At 36.0% G+C, this 16,499-nt stretch overlaps 1 protein-coding gene across 11 annotated transcripts in view; it reads left to right on the top strand.

Annotated features, from left to right (window-relative positions):
- TASP1 (taspase 1) overlaps window positions 1-16,499 on the top strand; it is a 280,411-nt gene that overhangs the window by 95,091 nt on the left and 168,821 nt on the right. For 10 of the 11 annotated variants that reach the window (XR_007150907.1, XR_007150904.1, XR_007150905.1 and 7 more), the window contains one exon: window positions 16,167-16,286. The exons of the other annotated variant lie outside the window; for it this stretch is intronic. Coding sequence is in view for 6 of the 10 variants with exons in the window: in XM_047852759.1 (XP_047708715.1) it covers window positions 16,167-16,286 (120 nt within the window). In the remaining 4 variants the exon portion in view is untranslated. The remainder of the gene's footprint in view (window positions 1-16,166; window positions 16,287-16,499) is intronic. 11 annotated transcript variants of the gene reach the window in all.

Raw genomic sequence — 16,499 nt, 5'->3', positions numbered from 1 at the left:
TGTTCTTCCTAATATGTCACAGTGGGTCTAGAAAAACATCTGCATAGTAATAATTGTTTAAATAAACACAGAACATTCTAGGGGAGTTAGGAATTACATAATTTGGTTGATAACTTCATGTGCACTGTCACTCAGTTGGCTCTCCTCCAGGTAAACTAGAACTTCTTTCTCCCTTTTCTGTGCTTCATAGTTTCTCTCCAGGTCATTATCATCGTCCATAGGCATCTGTTTTAGTTACCATAGTTTCTCAGCTTGGCATATAATAAGTGCTCAATAAACATTTGTTTAATGAATACATGCACTGTTTTTTGTTTTTTGTTTTGCTTGCTTGTTTGTTGGTATTATTACCACCATCTAGTCCATAAATTTCCATCCTTGATGGGTAGACAGTAGCAGTATCTGCATAACTGGTTTCCCTGCTTTTAGTCTTACTCAGTTCCTCTTTGATCCTGTATATTATTCCAGGATATATTTCTTTAAAAATACCTGAATTGCTTTTGTTGTTTGGGAAGGAACCTTAATAGAGTCTTTACCCTCCATAGCTTAAAATCCAACTTTTCAGTCTAACTTTACAAATCCTCTTGAAACTTGGACCCAACCTACTTTTCTATTATTTTTCTTCTGGAATAATCTTTTTCTCTTGCCAATTATATTTGATTTTTTATGAATTTCATGAAAGTCTTCTATGTTTTTGCTTATGTGTCTTTTTTTTTCATGGAATAAATAATAATTAATAATGGAATTCTAGCCACTTCTGCCTACTGAAATTCTGGTCCAAGTCCTGTCCTCCTTTAACAACTGGCTGAAATGCTACCCAGATCAGAACAAATTTCTTCTTTTTACTTTGTGCATATTATGGTCATTCAATAAATTCTTATTGAATTGAACTCTCTATACCTTTGCCATTTTGAGATTGGTGTGTATGGTTATTTTATAATATTTGTGTTGGCTCATGGAGCCATGAGTATTTTGTTTTTTCATCCTTATCACAGTGCTTAGAAACAGTACTTTTACTCAGTTAACATTACTAACTTAAACATCTACAAAAGATGATTGTAATTTTAATTTTGACAGAGAAAACCATATAATGTTATTTCCTTCAATTTTAAGTTTTATGGTCTTTCAAGATAAGTTTGAATCTATTATTTAAGTGCTTCAAGCAATACTTTAGTCTAAACAATGCTTCGCTATTAAGAGTAAGCTTGTTTCTCGGGATGTAATGAAAAGAGAGGATATCTGAAATATTACTAATAATATCACTGTACTTCTTCAATATTGTAAAGATCTGAAGATACTATATAAGTAAGTGAAGGAGATGATTGTGGGGAAATAATATTTTAGAAACAGCCCCCAGTCTCAACCAACCATTCCAAAGAGGTGAGTCAGGAAGTGCCCACAAGAGGGCGTGCCCATCTAGAGAAAATTTGACCATGTCTCTTTCCTGTTATGCAGGTAAAAATGTCTGTTTTACAAATGCACTTCTAGATCATGTCTTTTTCCCCCCCCCCCCTTAAAAAGAATGGACTCTCACCACTATAAGAATTTCTATCCATTTTCTAGCACCTGTTTATTTTGGTTGTGTGATTTTTCCAGGGGCAGGTGACAGAATGGAAATGGGGATTGCCTTGCAAGCTAAATTTATGAAGCTGTTATTGTGCTTTTGTGTGTGTGTGTGTGTGTGTGTGTGTGTGTGTGCGTGTGTTGACCATTTTCATTTTTCAAGCATTGCCATCTCTTCTGTGGTCATTTTGGGTCATTTGCTCAAGGGATAGACAGTGCTTTGTTTTCATTGCTGCATAGATTTGTGTAGCCTGAGGTTACGTGGAACTCACCAGCAAGTCACCTTGAGGAGTACACAGGCTTTGAGTGATGCTCCGCCAGAGCCCTCTTTTATGCCGGCTTTTATATAGGTTTAGGGAGTAAATGGAGCATATAGCACCTAGGCCCTGACCACTATATTTAGTCGAGGGGAATGAAACAAAAGAGAAATCACACTATGTATTATGTGCTGGAAGAATGAAGCCATCGGTGAGAGCTATGGGAATTAGTAGGGTGGAGAAATCACTCTAAACTCTCTTAAGTTTCTCATGGTAGGTTTTATGGAAGAGGTAGAATTTAAACTGGGTCTTGGATAAAGGGTAGGACTCAGGTATCTAGGTGGAGAGAAAGAGAAAGCCTTAGGTTTAGAAGCCTGTAAGTAGATATGCTTGGTTGCGCTACAGAGTTTCTGCAGGACCGTGGTTTAAAATGCAAGTGATTCTGGGGTCCAGCCAGGTGGCCTAAATGTGTGAGACAATCTAGAGAGGTGGAGCAGTTGGTGATACATGTTCCATTTTAAGGTATTCAAAATGCAAAATGTCTAACACCAAAATTACACTTTGCTGTTGAAAGCAAACTCTGGTTTTGGCAGTTTTTAATCCCTGGTGAGGGCATGACAGTTGATCAGATTCAACTGTGCACAAAATTTAGCATAGTAAAATAGGCCATAGAGGAATTAAGTCCATAGCCAGAGTTGTCCCTGAACATTTGTCTACTCTTTTTGTTTTTTTGACATTTATCTACTTTTATTTGTACTTTTAATTGTTCTTAAGAGCCAATGAGAATATTTTGAAATATGTATGAATGGGGCCCATCCTGGTGACTATTTGTCATTAAACACAGGCTTTTGAGTGTTGAGAGTCTGAAGATATCCTTGAGATTGAATGGCCTTAGAATTTCTAAGATATAGTACTATCATAATTAGTTTAGATGGATTTTATATCCTAGAATATACTTAGCTCCTCTCCTACTCTTTGTGATTCTTTGATTTCTTCCTACCTTCTAATAAAATTTTAAGCTATTGAGGAATAAAAGGAGAAAAAGTATGTGGGCACTTTTTCTTTCCTTTTTGTTTTTTAATATCCTTATGTCTTAATATATCATCTTTAGTAGTTGTGTATTTATGATTTTTAATAATTATATTTTTGTGGGTATACTCATATAGTTATATGGTCAAATAGATGTTGCTATACTTTTAAAGTCTCATATCAAATAAAGTAACTTACTACTTTGTTATTAAAGTCAGTGTCAAATATTCAATCTGGAGAGGGTTGAATTTAAATCCAGGTTAAATGACCCATCCCAACTGTCATGGTGTTTCATTGGCAGGAATAGACTCCAGATTGTCCAAGTTACCTTCTAGTCCTTTATCTGTTATTCCCCACTGCTTTAAGACTCAGTTCAAAGGCCAGTGGAGCTCTGGTATTTAAAAGAAAAAGTGTAATTTTATCCAGAGAAGGTAAATGTATGCCCTGAAATGAAAGAAAGACCAGAGGTCCAGACCATGGCCAGGTGTTCCTGGAAAGAGCCAAATTGGACAACTAAATTGAAAAAGGTTGCCTGCTCTTATTAAAGAGACTTTGTTGCTGTCTATTTAATTAGCAAGGTCTTAGTTCATTTACTTGGGTGTTTTTTAATCTGCTCAGGTAATGAAGTTCATAGCCTATTAGTGAGTATGCTGGTAGCATGTTGCACTATCTCTGTCACTGAAGTACTATAATATACGTGCCTATATGAAGTAAAACTGCTAAATAGTCTTGATTCGCTCCTCCCTTGAACATGTTTCTCAGGCAGTGTTGACTGAGTTTAGTCTCCAGTGGAAAAACAAAGTTAAAGTTAAAGTATATTTTATGTATTACTTACATAGAGTTTTTAGGAAAGCAGTTTGGAATTAAAGAAAGTGAACAGGTTAGTTAAAAATGAGAAGAATGTGATCTGGTGTCAAATGACCCCAGAGGATGGGAGGGCAGTAAAGAAGTGTTATCAAAAGAAAAACATTGGATGGGAGAATGTGATCAATACCAAGACATATAATTTCTTTATAGATTAGGTGAAGCTTAATGTTTGATGGTAAGAATAAGTTTGTTTTGAACAGTAGTCTAGAGGGTATGCAAAACCTCCTGAAATAAAAAGCATTCCTATATTGTAAAAAATGAGTCTGGACGTCAGTGTGGTTATTATGAAGACCAGCCAAAGATTTCATACTTTTGGGAAAGGACCTATTCAGGAGTGATGTGCAAAAAGCATTGCATTTAGGGAAGATCTAAATATGAAATAATCAGAGAGAAATATGTGAGGTAATAGGAAAACTGCTTTAGATAGGCTGAGTTTGGATCATGCAAATATATTGAGCAAGATACAGTTTCAGAGGGCACAGAGTTTGATTTATTGATGAAGGTCAATTAAAAAATATTTAGTTATGGTACTTTTGTTAGTTGCTGCTTACAGGTGGATGAGGAACAAGACAAGACACAAAAGATCCTAGGACAAGCCAACATATAGAGTCTTCCCATAGAGGGGAGAGCCACCTGTTTTAGGTTGGATCTTTGGATGCAGGGGCATCCTACGTGGTTGGGTAGAGATTAAGGAAATCCTTTCTGGAGTTATTTGAGACCTTAATGGCAATATTTTGGCATGGGGTGGGGAAAGGGGGCAAAGGAGTGGGGACCCACTTTTGTACTGGATGAAGTATGAGTTCGGAGGGATGCCAGTATCTGCTATTACTCCAGAGAGCCAAGGTTCTCTTTAGGGGAGAAGGTAGGAGGGCTGGATCTTTGCTGAGATTTAGGTGATATACAGAGAAAATTATTGCCTATAAGACTTAATTTGTTCATTCATTCAATAAGTAGTTTTTTCACAGAACTGACTTGCCTTTTTTTTTTATTTATGTATTTAATGTTTGTCTTTCACTGATTTTTCTCTATTTTCTCCTTTCTCTTTGTGTTTATATTGTCCTCTAACTTCCTTAGTTGGACACTTAGGCCCTTTTTTGTTCTTTTCTAATACCAACATTTGGGGTATAAATTTTTCTCTACCACTTTTGCTGTATGCCACAAATTTTGAAATGTAATATTTTTATTATAATTCATTATTAAATATTTTTGTTTCTATTTAGGTTTCTTATTTGAGTCATAAGTTATTTCAAAGTGTTTTTTTTAATTTCCAAATTTTATTTAATTTTATTGACTCCTAACTTAATTGTATCGTATTCAGAGAGCATGTTCTATTTGATACCATTTCTTGAAATTTGTTGTAATTTAGTTTATGGTTTAGTGTATGATCAGTTTTTACACATATTTATATGTGTTTGAAAATAATGTTTCCCCTCTAATTGTTGCTCCCCTCTAATTGTTCACTTTGCAATCACACTTTTTAAATTAAAAAAATTTTTTTTACTAGTTTATTTTTTGAGAGAGAGAGAAAGAGGGAGAGAGTGAGGGAGCAGGAGAGGGGCAGAGAGAGAGGGAGAGAAAGGAATCCCAAACAGGCGCCATACTGTCAGTGCAGAGCCTGATGCAGAGCTCAAACTCACCAACTGTGAGATCATGTCCTGAGCTGAAATCAAGAGTTGGACTTAACCGACTGAGCCACCCAGGTGTACCTGCAATCACACTTTTTTTTTTTTTTTTTAACATTTATTTATTTTTGAGACAGAGAGAGACAGAGCATGAACGGGGGAGGGGCAGAGAGAGAGGGAGACACAGAATCGGAAGCAGGCTCCAGGCTCTGAGCCAGCAGCCGAGAGCCTGACGCAGGGCTTGAACTCACGGACCGCGAGATCGTGACCTGAGCTAAAGTCGGACGCTCAACCGACTGAGCCACCCAGGCGCCCCACAATCACACTTTTTGATGTATAATTTGGGTCTCCTGTTTCTTACTTGTAATTGAGAGAAAGGTGTTGAAATATCTCATCACGAGGTATGGTTTATTGCTTTCTCCTTGTTGGTGTGCTTTTGCTTTACGTACATTTGAGGCTATTCTTTTTAAGGTACATACAAATTTAGAATTATTGTATCTCTAATTATATCTGGTGCAGTTAAACTTTCAGCATTTGTGATGTAGAGACTCTATCACTATTAATACCTTTTGTCTTAAAACTTACTTTGCTTATGTTTGATTGGTACTTGTTTGGTATATCACTTTCTTCCCCATTTACTCTCAACTTTTCCATATCCTTATGCTTTAGGCACATCCCTTATAAATAACATGTAGCCATATTTTAAAACCCAACCTGACATTCTAATAGCATGTTATTATTATTTTTAAAGATAATATTAGTTTTGATTTACATCAGTTTTGCCATTTCATTTGCTTACTTATTCCTTCTTTCATGCCTGACTGTCCTACTTGGATTATTGTCTTAAATCTGTTTGGGCTGCTCTAACAATATACTATAGACTGAGTGGCTTATAAACAACAGAAATTTGCTTCTGACAATTCTGGAGGCTGGGAAGTCCAACATGAAGCCCCAGGCAGATTTGGTGTCTGTTGAGGGCCTACTTCTAGATGGCTATCTTTGTTCTGTAACCTCATATGGCCCAAGGGGCAGGGGAGCTTCAAGGGCCTCTCTAGAAGGGCATTAATTCCATTCATGAGGGCTCTGCTGTGTTTCAATGCCCCACCTCCTAATAGCATCACGTTGGCAGGTAGGATTTCAACATGTGAATTTTGGAAGGACACAGACCTTCAGATCACAGCAATTATTTTCATTCTCTTGAAGTATATAATTCACTTGTTTATTCATGCATCCATTCAACAAATAGTTATTGAATACCTAAGAGATGTCAAGTACTTTTCTCAGTGCTTAGCAAATTTTAGTGAATAAACTATACAAAGATTACTGCCTTTGTGGAGCTTCCAATCTTGTGGGTGAGATTGGCAATTTAAATAATGCAAAAATAAATTGTACAGTTTAGACAATGTTGAAATATTATGGAAAAAAAATAAAGTTGAGCCAAGAAAGGGAGATTAGGTGTGCTCGTGAGTCAGTGGTAGAGAGGATATAGTATTAATCATGCTCCATGGAGGGCAGCTTGTAGTATTAAAAAGAATGGTCCTTCAGGCTTTCATTAAGTGCAGATCTCTTGGTGGTAACCTCATTTTATTTATTCATTTACAAATGCCTTTATTTTATTTTTGTTCCTAAAAGGTAATCTTGTTGGGCACCTACTTCTAGGTTTATAGTTCCTTTTCTCTGTGTACCTTGAAGATGTACCACTGTCTTCTGGCTTTCATTGGGGTTTGGGAAATTCTCTCATTCTGTTGTAGGTGATCTTTTCTTTCTATCTGGCTCCTTTCCTTTTGTGGCTTCTGGGGGATCTGGATTCTTTTTTTTTTTTTTTTTTTTAATATATATATTTTTTTCAACTTTTTTTTTTTTTTTTTTTTTTTTTTTAATTTTTGGGACAGAGAGAGACCGAGCATGAACAGGGGAGGGGCAGAGAGAGAGGGAGACACAGAATCGGAAACAGGCTCCAGGCTCTGAGCCATCAGCCCAGAGCCTGCCGCGGGGCTCGAACTCACGGACCGGACCGCGAGATTGTGACCTGGCTGAAGTCGGACGCTTAACCGACTGCGCCACCCAGGCGCCCCCTGGATTCTTATATTTCAGCAGTTGTGGGAAATTTTAGCTTTCTTTCTTTCATTATTTTCTTTATTTTGTGTGCTCCTTCCAGTTGGACATTTGTTAGACTCTCTCATCCATATATATATATTTTTTTTTTACCACCTCTTTGATGTTTTGTATCACCTTCTCCCCCTACTTAAAATACTTACTACTTAAAATTGATTGTAATCAAATGTGTATTAAATGTTATATAAACATAAATATAAATGTGTTATAATATTAGGAAAAAATTACAAAATTTGTTCATGACTTGGGTTTTTGAATTCTTGATTGTGTACTTTTAGATAAATACATCTGCTATTGATTTTTTTAAAGGTAAAACTAATGTACAGTGCAGTGCACACATGTTAATTCATCTTTGATGAATTTTGACATTTATAAACCCATGTAACACATACCACTATCAAAATATAAAACGTCATTACTCCAGAAAATTTTCTCATGCTCCTTCATAGTCAACCTTGCCTCCCAAAACAACACTTTTCTGATTCTTTCTCACCATAGAGGAGTTTTACCTTTTCTGAACCTTCATATAAATGGGATCATATGTTATGTACTCTGTTGTGTCCAGCTTCTTTGATTCAGTATATGTCTAAAAGGTTATCCATACTGTTGTGTGTATCACTAGTTCCTTTTCATTGCTGGGCATTCCTTCCCTACTGCCTGTATCACAATGTGTGTACCCATTACCCTCTTGATAGGTAGGCATTGTGTTGTTTCCAGGTTTGGCTATTGCAGTTAAAAGTGCTGTGAACATTTTGACAAGTCTTTTGTCATATATATTTTGATTTCTCTTGGGTAAGTACATAGAGGTTTAAATTCTGGGTGTATATTTAATTTAGGATTAAAAATTTTTGATTTAAAATTTAAAAATTGTGATTAATATTTATTCCAGAAAATTAAGAAGCCAAATTGGATATATTCATCATCATATTTTTAAACTGATATTTGAAGTCATTGAGATGGATTCTCTAAGCATGTTGATCAGATGAATGCAATTTAATGATCTAGCTAATATTATCAAAGGGCTTTGTCAGAATTATCATTCCTAAATTCCTCAATTTTTATTTCAACTCCAGTATATCTTACGTTTACTCTCCTTAACCAGTGGTTCATTATAAGTATAAAATAATTTTAATTATGTAGCATATGAATATGAATAAAAATGATTTAAAGCTGTGTGGAACTCCCCTTGTGGTTTTTACTCTTCAGCTGTGTAATAAGTTAAGTCATGAGTATGTTCATCTGGGCTTTTCCATCACTCTTGATCACTCATGATCACTCAACATGCACACCGAGGCTCTCAAACTGTTCCATTTTGAACCAAACAAGAAACAACCCCAAAAACAAATAAACAAAAACAACAACAACAAAAAACACCTTACTGTAGTTAATTGAAATGTTATTTTAAAAACCAAGATTAAAATCATTGCTTTTTTTTACCTTGAATGTTGCGAGCCTTAGAACACTGTGTAAGTATTCTGCCATTTGGAAAGCATTGCCCTTTGTGGTCTTTGAGAGTTTGGAACTTTAGGTAATCCTCTGGAACTTTGTTATGGTATGAATTTATAATTAAAGCTGTAATGTAGAATATTAAAACCCCTTAAGAGCATGATTAACCCATGCCTTTTTTTTCCAGTTCTATAATATTTTTTTATTTTTTAATTTTTTTAATATAATTTATTGTCAAATTGGTTTCTATACAACACCCAGTGCTCATCCCCGCAGGTGCCCTCCTCAATGACCATCACCCACTTTCCCCTCTCTCCCACCCTCCATCAACCCTCACTTTGTTCTCAGTATTTAAGAGTCTCTTATGGTTTGCCTCCCTACCTCTCTGTAACTTTGTTTTCCCCTTCTCCTCCCCCATGGTCTTCTGTTAAGTTTCTCAAGATCCACATATGAGTGAAAACATATGGTATCTGTCTTTCTCTGACTGACTTATTTCACTTAGCATAATACTCTCCAGTTCCATCCATATTGCTGCAAATGGCAGGCTTTCATTCTTTCTCATTGCCAAGTAGTATTCTATTGTATCTATAAACCACATCTTCTTTACCTATTCATCAGTTGATGGGCATTTAGGCTCTTTCCATAATTTGGCTATTGTTGAAAGTGTTGCTATAAGCATTGGGGTATATGTGTCCGTATGCATCAGCACTCTCTATCCCTTGTAAATACCTAGCAGTGCTATCACTGGGTCATAGGGTATTTCTATTTTTAATTTTTTGAGGAAACTTCACACTGTTTTCCAGAGCGGCTGCACCAGTATGCATTCCCACCAACAGTGAAAGAGGGTTCCCATTTCTCCACATCCTCACCAGCATCTATAGTCTCCTGATTTGTTCATTTTAGCCACTCTGACCAGCGTGAGGTGGTATCTCAGTGTGGTTTTGATTTGTATTTCCCTGATGATGAGTGACGTTGAGCATCTTTTCATGTGTCTGTTGGCCATCTGGATGTCTTCTTTGGAAAAGTGTCTATTCATGTCTTCTGACCATTTCTTCACTGGATTATTTGTTTTTTGGGTGTGGAGTTTGGTCAGTTCTTTATAGATTTTGGATACTAGCCCTTTATCCGATATGTCATTTGCAAATATCTTCTATTCTGTCGGTTGCCTTTTAGTTTTGTTGATTGTTTCCTTTGCAGTGCAGAAGCTTTTTATCTTGATGAGGTCCAAATAGTTCATTTTTGCTTTTAATTCCCTTGCTTTTGGAGATGTGTCAAGTAAGAAATTGCTGCAACTGAGGTCAGAGAGGTTTTTTTCCTGCTTTCTCCTCTAGGGTTTTGATGATTTCCTGTCTCACATTCAGGTCCTTCATCCATTTTGAGTTTATTTTTGTGAATGGTGTTAAGAAAGTGGTCTAGTTTCATTCTTCTGCCTGTTGCTGTCCAGTTCTCCCAGCACTATTTGTTAAAGAGACTGTCTTTTTTCCATTGGATACTCTTTCCTGCTTTGTCAAAGATTAGTTGGCCATAAATTTGTGCGTCTACTTCTGGGTTTTCTATTCTATTCCATTGGTGTATGTGTCTGTTTTTGTGCCAATACCATACTGTCTTGATGATTACAACTTTGTAGTAGAGACTAAAGTCTGGGATTGTGATGCTTCCGGCTTTGGTTTTCTTCTTCAATATTACTTTGACTATTTGAGGTCTTTTGTGGTTCCATACAGATTTTAGGATTGTTTGTTCTAGCTTTGAGAAGAATGCCAGTGCAATTTTGATTGGGATTGTATTGAATGTGTAGATTGCTTTGGGTAGTTTTAACATTTTAACAATATTTATTCTTCCAATCCATGAGCATAACCCATGCTTTTTTAACTTTATTTTTATTTTGAGCTAAAAATATTTTTGTTAAGTTTTTTATTTTTGTTGAGTGATTTAGAAAATAAATAACAATTATTATTTACTTTTTTTTCCTTTGTTGTATGTTTCCTTTGTTGTATGTAGTGTTTGGCACTAATTTATGTGGTGCTTCACAGATATTCAATGCATATTTGTTAAAGACAATAAAGAATTATTTAAGAATAGACACTTTTTTTCTTCTAAGATTTTATTTAAATTCAAGTTAGTTAACATATTGGTGTAGTATTAGTTTCAGGAGTAGAATTTAGTGATTCATCGCTTACATATAACACCCAGTGCTCTTCCCAAGAAGTGTCCTCCTTAATGCCCATCACTCATTTAGCCCATCCCCCACCCACCTCCCTCCATCAACTTCTAGTTTGTTCTCTATAGTTAAGAGTCTCTTATTGTTTGCCTCTCTCTCTGTTTTTCTTTTCTTTTGTTTTATTTTCTTTCTTAAAGTTATTTACTCATTTTTTTAAATTTATTTTGAGACAGAGAGAGAGCAGGAGAGGAGCAGAGAGAGAGGGAGAGAGAGAATCCCAAGAAGACTCCATGTTGTCAGTACAGATCCTGATGCAGGACTCAATCTCATGAACCCGTGAGATCATGACCTGAGCTGAAATCAAGAGTCAGATGCTTAACCAATTGAGCCACCCAGGCACTCCTGTCTGTTTTTATCTTATTTATTTTTCCTTTCTTTCCCTTATGTTCATCTGTTTTATTTCTTAAATTACACATATGAGTGAAATCATGTGGTATGTATCCTTTCCTGACTGACTTTCTTTGCCTAGCATAATACTCTCTAGTTCCATCCATGTCATTGGAATGGCAAGATTTCATTCTTTTTGATTGCTGAGTAATATTCCATTTTATATAGATATCACATCTTCTTTATCCATTCATCAGTCAGTGGACATTTGGGTTCTTTCCATAACTTGTCTGTTGTTGATAGTGCTGTATAAACATTGGGGTGCATATGCCCCTTCAAATCAGCATTTTGGTACCCTTTGGATAAATACCTTGTAGTGCAATTGCTGGGTCGTAGGGTGGTTCTATTTTTAACTTTTTGAGGAACCTCCATACTGTTTTCCAGAGTGGCTATACCAGTTTGCATTCCCACTAACAGTGTCAGAGGGTTCCCTTTTCTCCCCATCCTCGCCAACATCTGTTGTTTCCTGATTTGTTAATTTTAGCCATTCTGACAGGTGTGAGATGATATCTTATTGTGGTTTTGATTTGAATTTCCATGATGATGAGTGATTTTTAATGTGTCTGTTAGTCATTTATATGTCTTTAACGATAGACATCTTGACTGTAGTTCACAGAAACATCATTTATAGTATTGGGCATCAGAAGGGTGAAGAGAGAAGAAAACGGTCATTGGGTGTTCTTATATCCACATTTTCCTTGGTTTCAGCCAAGCCAGACACATGAGAGTAGGTAATTCTAGCTAAATCATACCTTGTTTACACATACCTGATATATTCTAAACCTACAGTGGCCCCACTGTGGGGCTGGTTTGTGGAAGATAGACATGGAGCCAGATCTAGGTCTCTTGTAGCCAGAGCTATCATTCCATGGTTAGGATACTAAAAGATCACAAAGCTTTATGCTGCCGTTGCTGTATTGTCATGGAGGGCATCAGTCATCTGCTTTGCTCAAGTGGAAACTCATGTCAGTTATAATACAGCTCATAAACCTAACAAAAGTGTATTATGAAGGTTTGGTATCTTCTCAAAAAATATATTTCTGTCTTTATTATTGTATTAGGATAGTTCCACCATATACCAATTTCAGGATGCACTTATATATTTGAGATATTATTCTTTTCTTATAGCTCTTTGATATTTGAGTAATTCTGTGTAGAAGAAATACCAGGTTAATGAGATAAGTAACTGATAGATGGTGTGTCTTGGCAGATTTCTGAGTTAAAATGCAGGTTAGAGGCATAATTTTCTGGTGGGAAGTACGTAAACTTTGTTTTAAGAGATTTATTCCTTTTAAAGTAGTTCACGTGTTACCTAATTTAATTTTTACACAATTGTGTAATAGCAATCTCCAATTTGGAGCAGAGAATAATAAAAACTTTTGACATTAAGCCCACCAGTGATTACTAGTTTCTTGGTTACTTGAAGAAAATTTTATTTCAGTGTTTTCCATAACACATGAAATCTCTGTGCCAACTTTAGATACATGTGTTTATTATAAGGAGAACTATGGTCTGTACAGTTGCTTTTTAGTCACAATTTTATCAAAAAAATAATGCAAATAGCATGTTTCAGTCAAGGACAATAAGTGCATGTGTACCTATGTGGTGCATATACTTTCAAGTATTTATGGAGTGTAAGAGCATAATAGTAGCTCTATATAGTAACAGTCATTGTGTGTTTTTTAACCTTTCTAAGATTTCATTTCTGTACAAATGAGTTCTGTGAAATTATTATGGCCAAAATACCAGTGTTTGTCTTTCACTCAATTTATCTACACTTCATAAAAATGCTTAAATATTACTTCATCATCCTTAAATTTGCCTTTCAGAATGTGAAATATATGAACTAATTCTTGAATATTTATGAAGTAATTCTGATTTTTGCAGGTGTTGCAAGCCCTTAGGAATATTTTGCTTAATTTGGAACAGGATTCTTTATTTTTTGCTTGATTTTTCATTTTTGAAAACTAAGTTACAGTAAATCCATCTATGTATAATATTTTTGTATTTTTCTATAGTAGTTTGGTTAGACATGAGTCTTCATAGTTTATGATATGATTGAAATGCTAAGAGAGTTGTCTTATAAGTAATGTATATCATTATGTATACATTATGTATCCCCTTAGTAAAATTCTGTTTTACAGAATGCATGGGCTCAAAAGTCACAGTTAATGAACTAATACCCTTTCTTGACTTTATTGTTGTTAAGGAAGTGTTTTACAGTTTATATTTATTCATATGAGAGTTATCTATTTCTAAAAAAAACAGTATGAGATCAATAGTTTAAAATACTCTATGTTCATTGTGGTATGATCATGGTGATACGCTACCAACTGATAGTTGAACCAGATAGAACTTAAATATTTTATGCTGACATAATGATAGTCTTAGGTGGTTTAAATTTCTCCTTCAGCATATTTGTGCCCATAAAATTATTTGCCTTAAAATGAGTAGAACAGATATTTGGCTGAAAATGAATCCTGTAGGATGCTGTCTTACCTTATTTCTTAAGGTAGGTTCTAGGAACCAGCAACATCAGCATTATGGGGGAAGTTTGTTAGATATACAGTCTTGACCAATGCCAGATTACTTAATCAGAATCTACATTTAATAGATTCTCAGATGATTTGTGTGTACCTTAAAGTTTGAGAAGGCCTCCTGTAGAAGACATAAGACTTGGTATTTGGGTAAGGAACAAACACTTCTCTATCTGAGGTTGAAGTGCAAGAGTATAAAGATTTAGGAATTATTTCTTAGAATAATGAAATGTTTCTCCTTAAAGTACATTTCTCTTTGGGATTCCCCCCCCCCCCCCCCCCCCGCTTCCTTTTTTTTTTTTTTTCCCCTGGAATAAAATGTGTCTAATGCAATTCTTTACTTTGATACTTTCATCTTACCTACCAAAGAAGATAAACTTCACTTCTTCCATACCAAATGAACAAACCTAATTATTGTTAAGTCTTCCCTAAGATAGTGGCATCCTGTGGATTTGCATGAAACTGAATCTTGAGAAAAGGAGATGGAAGACCGAGACCCTGATGTTAGAATGACCTGGCATGTGTCGTCACTTGTTTGGCTTGTTTCTGTGACACCACGGATGCAGACATGCACTATTTCCTCCTAATTAAAGAATAAGTATGCCTGAATGTCTGCTATGTGCAAAATGAAACAGTGGATCAGGCCTTTCCTCAGAATTTATAGTCAGGTTGGGGAACTGTCCTTGAAAGTCAGGTATCCTGCCACCCGCAGAACTGTGGTATTTTGGGATATGGTCATGTGGATCCATTGGCTAGACGTCCCCTAGCTGTGGTTAAAAGGGAGAGTGGGAATAAAGCACTTATTTCAGTCAATTACACATTTTCTATTTAAGTAATATCATAGTGTGTCAGTATATTTAAGAGGAGTTAGAATCTAGAGCAAAGCCCAAAGAAACGTACATGTATAGATGTACCTTCTCCTAACAAACTAATGGAATATTTGTTGAGGCATACTCTACCTCTGGATTTGTCAGTTTGCTTCAAGTAAAAATCTTTTGTTTGCACATGTCTCCAATATTTCAGAACTCCCCTCGACATTATTCAACTTCTGTGGTGGTCCTAGGAAGTCACTGACTTTTCTGGGGATTGCCTGAATGTGGCATTTCTGAAACTTCTTAGCTGGGAATCCCTCAAGTACAGATGAAGTCTTCCTCAGCATAGGAGGAGGAACTGCTCTTGTTGAACCTGGTGGGGTTGTGCCTGGCTCTTTCCTGCATTCTTGGGGCTGGGAGTGAGGGTGGGAGTCTTGAGTTCTGGTGCACAGTTTAAACACCAGTGCTCTAGTGTAGGAAAACTACTGTGATTGCCATTAACCTAAAGACCTGCAGTAGCCTCCCTTTTGAATATACAAAGAGTTTTTTTTTTTTTTAATGAAACTTACTTCCTGCTTCCCATAATTCTAATTTTTATCCAGTATTTTAAACTTTATCTGTCTTGCACAGGCGACCCAGAAATATTTGAGGTAGGAGACAGCTGCTTATAGTCAATACATGTGAAAAGCCTTAAGCCTGTGTGACCTGGAACAAGACTCAGAAACACAAAGATGCCTCCCAGAAATGTGCCGTTTTCTGCTGTATATTTGGCAAGCATATTATTAACACAGCAGAGGAGGGTGGTGGCCATAAATTTCTCTTAAGGAAGGAATTGTAAAAGAAAATTATAGCATAGTATACTTCAAGATTGTAAATGCCATTCTCTTCATTTATTGTGCTGAGGACATTACTTTTAGAAATTTGTATAAAATATTTTAGAAAATACTGTTAATGTCATTTATTGATTCACTTATGGCATGGATAGATTCCTCTACCGATTTTTCAATCATGAACGTAATACTTGAGATTAGGGGGCACTGTTACACACTAATTTATATTAGATTGTGTTTTTTCTTTCTCCCTTAGAAAGGCATGCATGGCTTATTATTAGAGAAAAGCAACAAGACAGCTTCTGCTCAGGATTTTTCGGTAGAAAATACATTTTGACTTGAACAGGGTTTTAGTGGCAACTTGATAATAGATAATTTTAGCAGATTGGTGAATTCTGTCATGATTGTACTGAAAAGTGCTATGTGGTCATATCGAATTGTGACACACTGTGCTTAGTGAGTGCCCATGCCCTGCTTGCTCTCCAGGAGAATGACTCGGGCACTTTGGACACAGTGGGCGCTGTAGTTGTGGACCACGAAGGGAACGTTGCTGCTGCTGTCTCCAGTGGAGGCTTGGCCTTGAAGCATCCAGGGAGGGTTGGACAGGTAAGTAATTATGGGGTTTTTAAGCTGGCTTGTTAATTTAAAACATGGAGTTTTCTGGCTCACCATTTTTTAAAGCCAGTAAAACCATTTTTTCTTTAGAAAAAATAAATGATATTATGGTGTGTGTGTGTGTGTGTGTTTGGTATTTATGTAATACAAATCATCAAATACCATTTCAAGATTCTAAAAAAAACTATCTCATGGCAATAGAGT

The sequence above is a fragment of the Prionailurus viverrinus genome, chromosome A3 (assembly GCF_022837055.1).
Source record: "Prionailurus viverrinus isolate Anna chromosome A3, UM_Priviv_1.0, whole genome shotgun sequence".
Taxonomy (NCBI): Eukaryota; Metazoa; Chordata; class Mammalia; order Carnivora; family Felidae; genus Prionailurus; species Prionailurus viverrinus.
The sequence above is the reverse complement of the archived record's forward strand: the minus strand, read 5'-3'. Positions and strand labels throughout refer to the sequence as shown.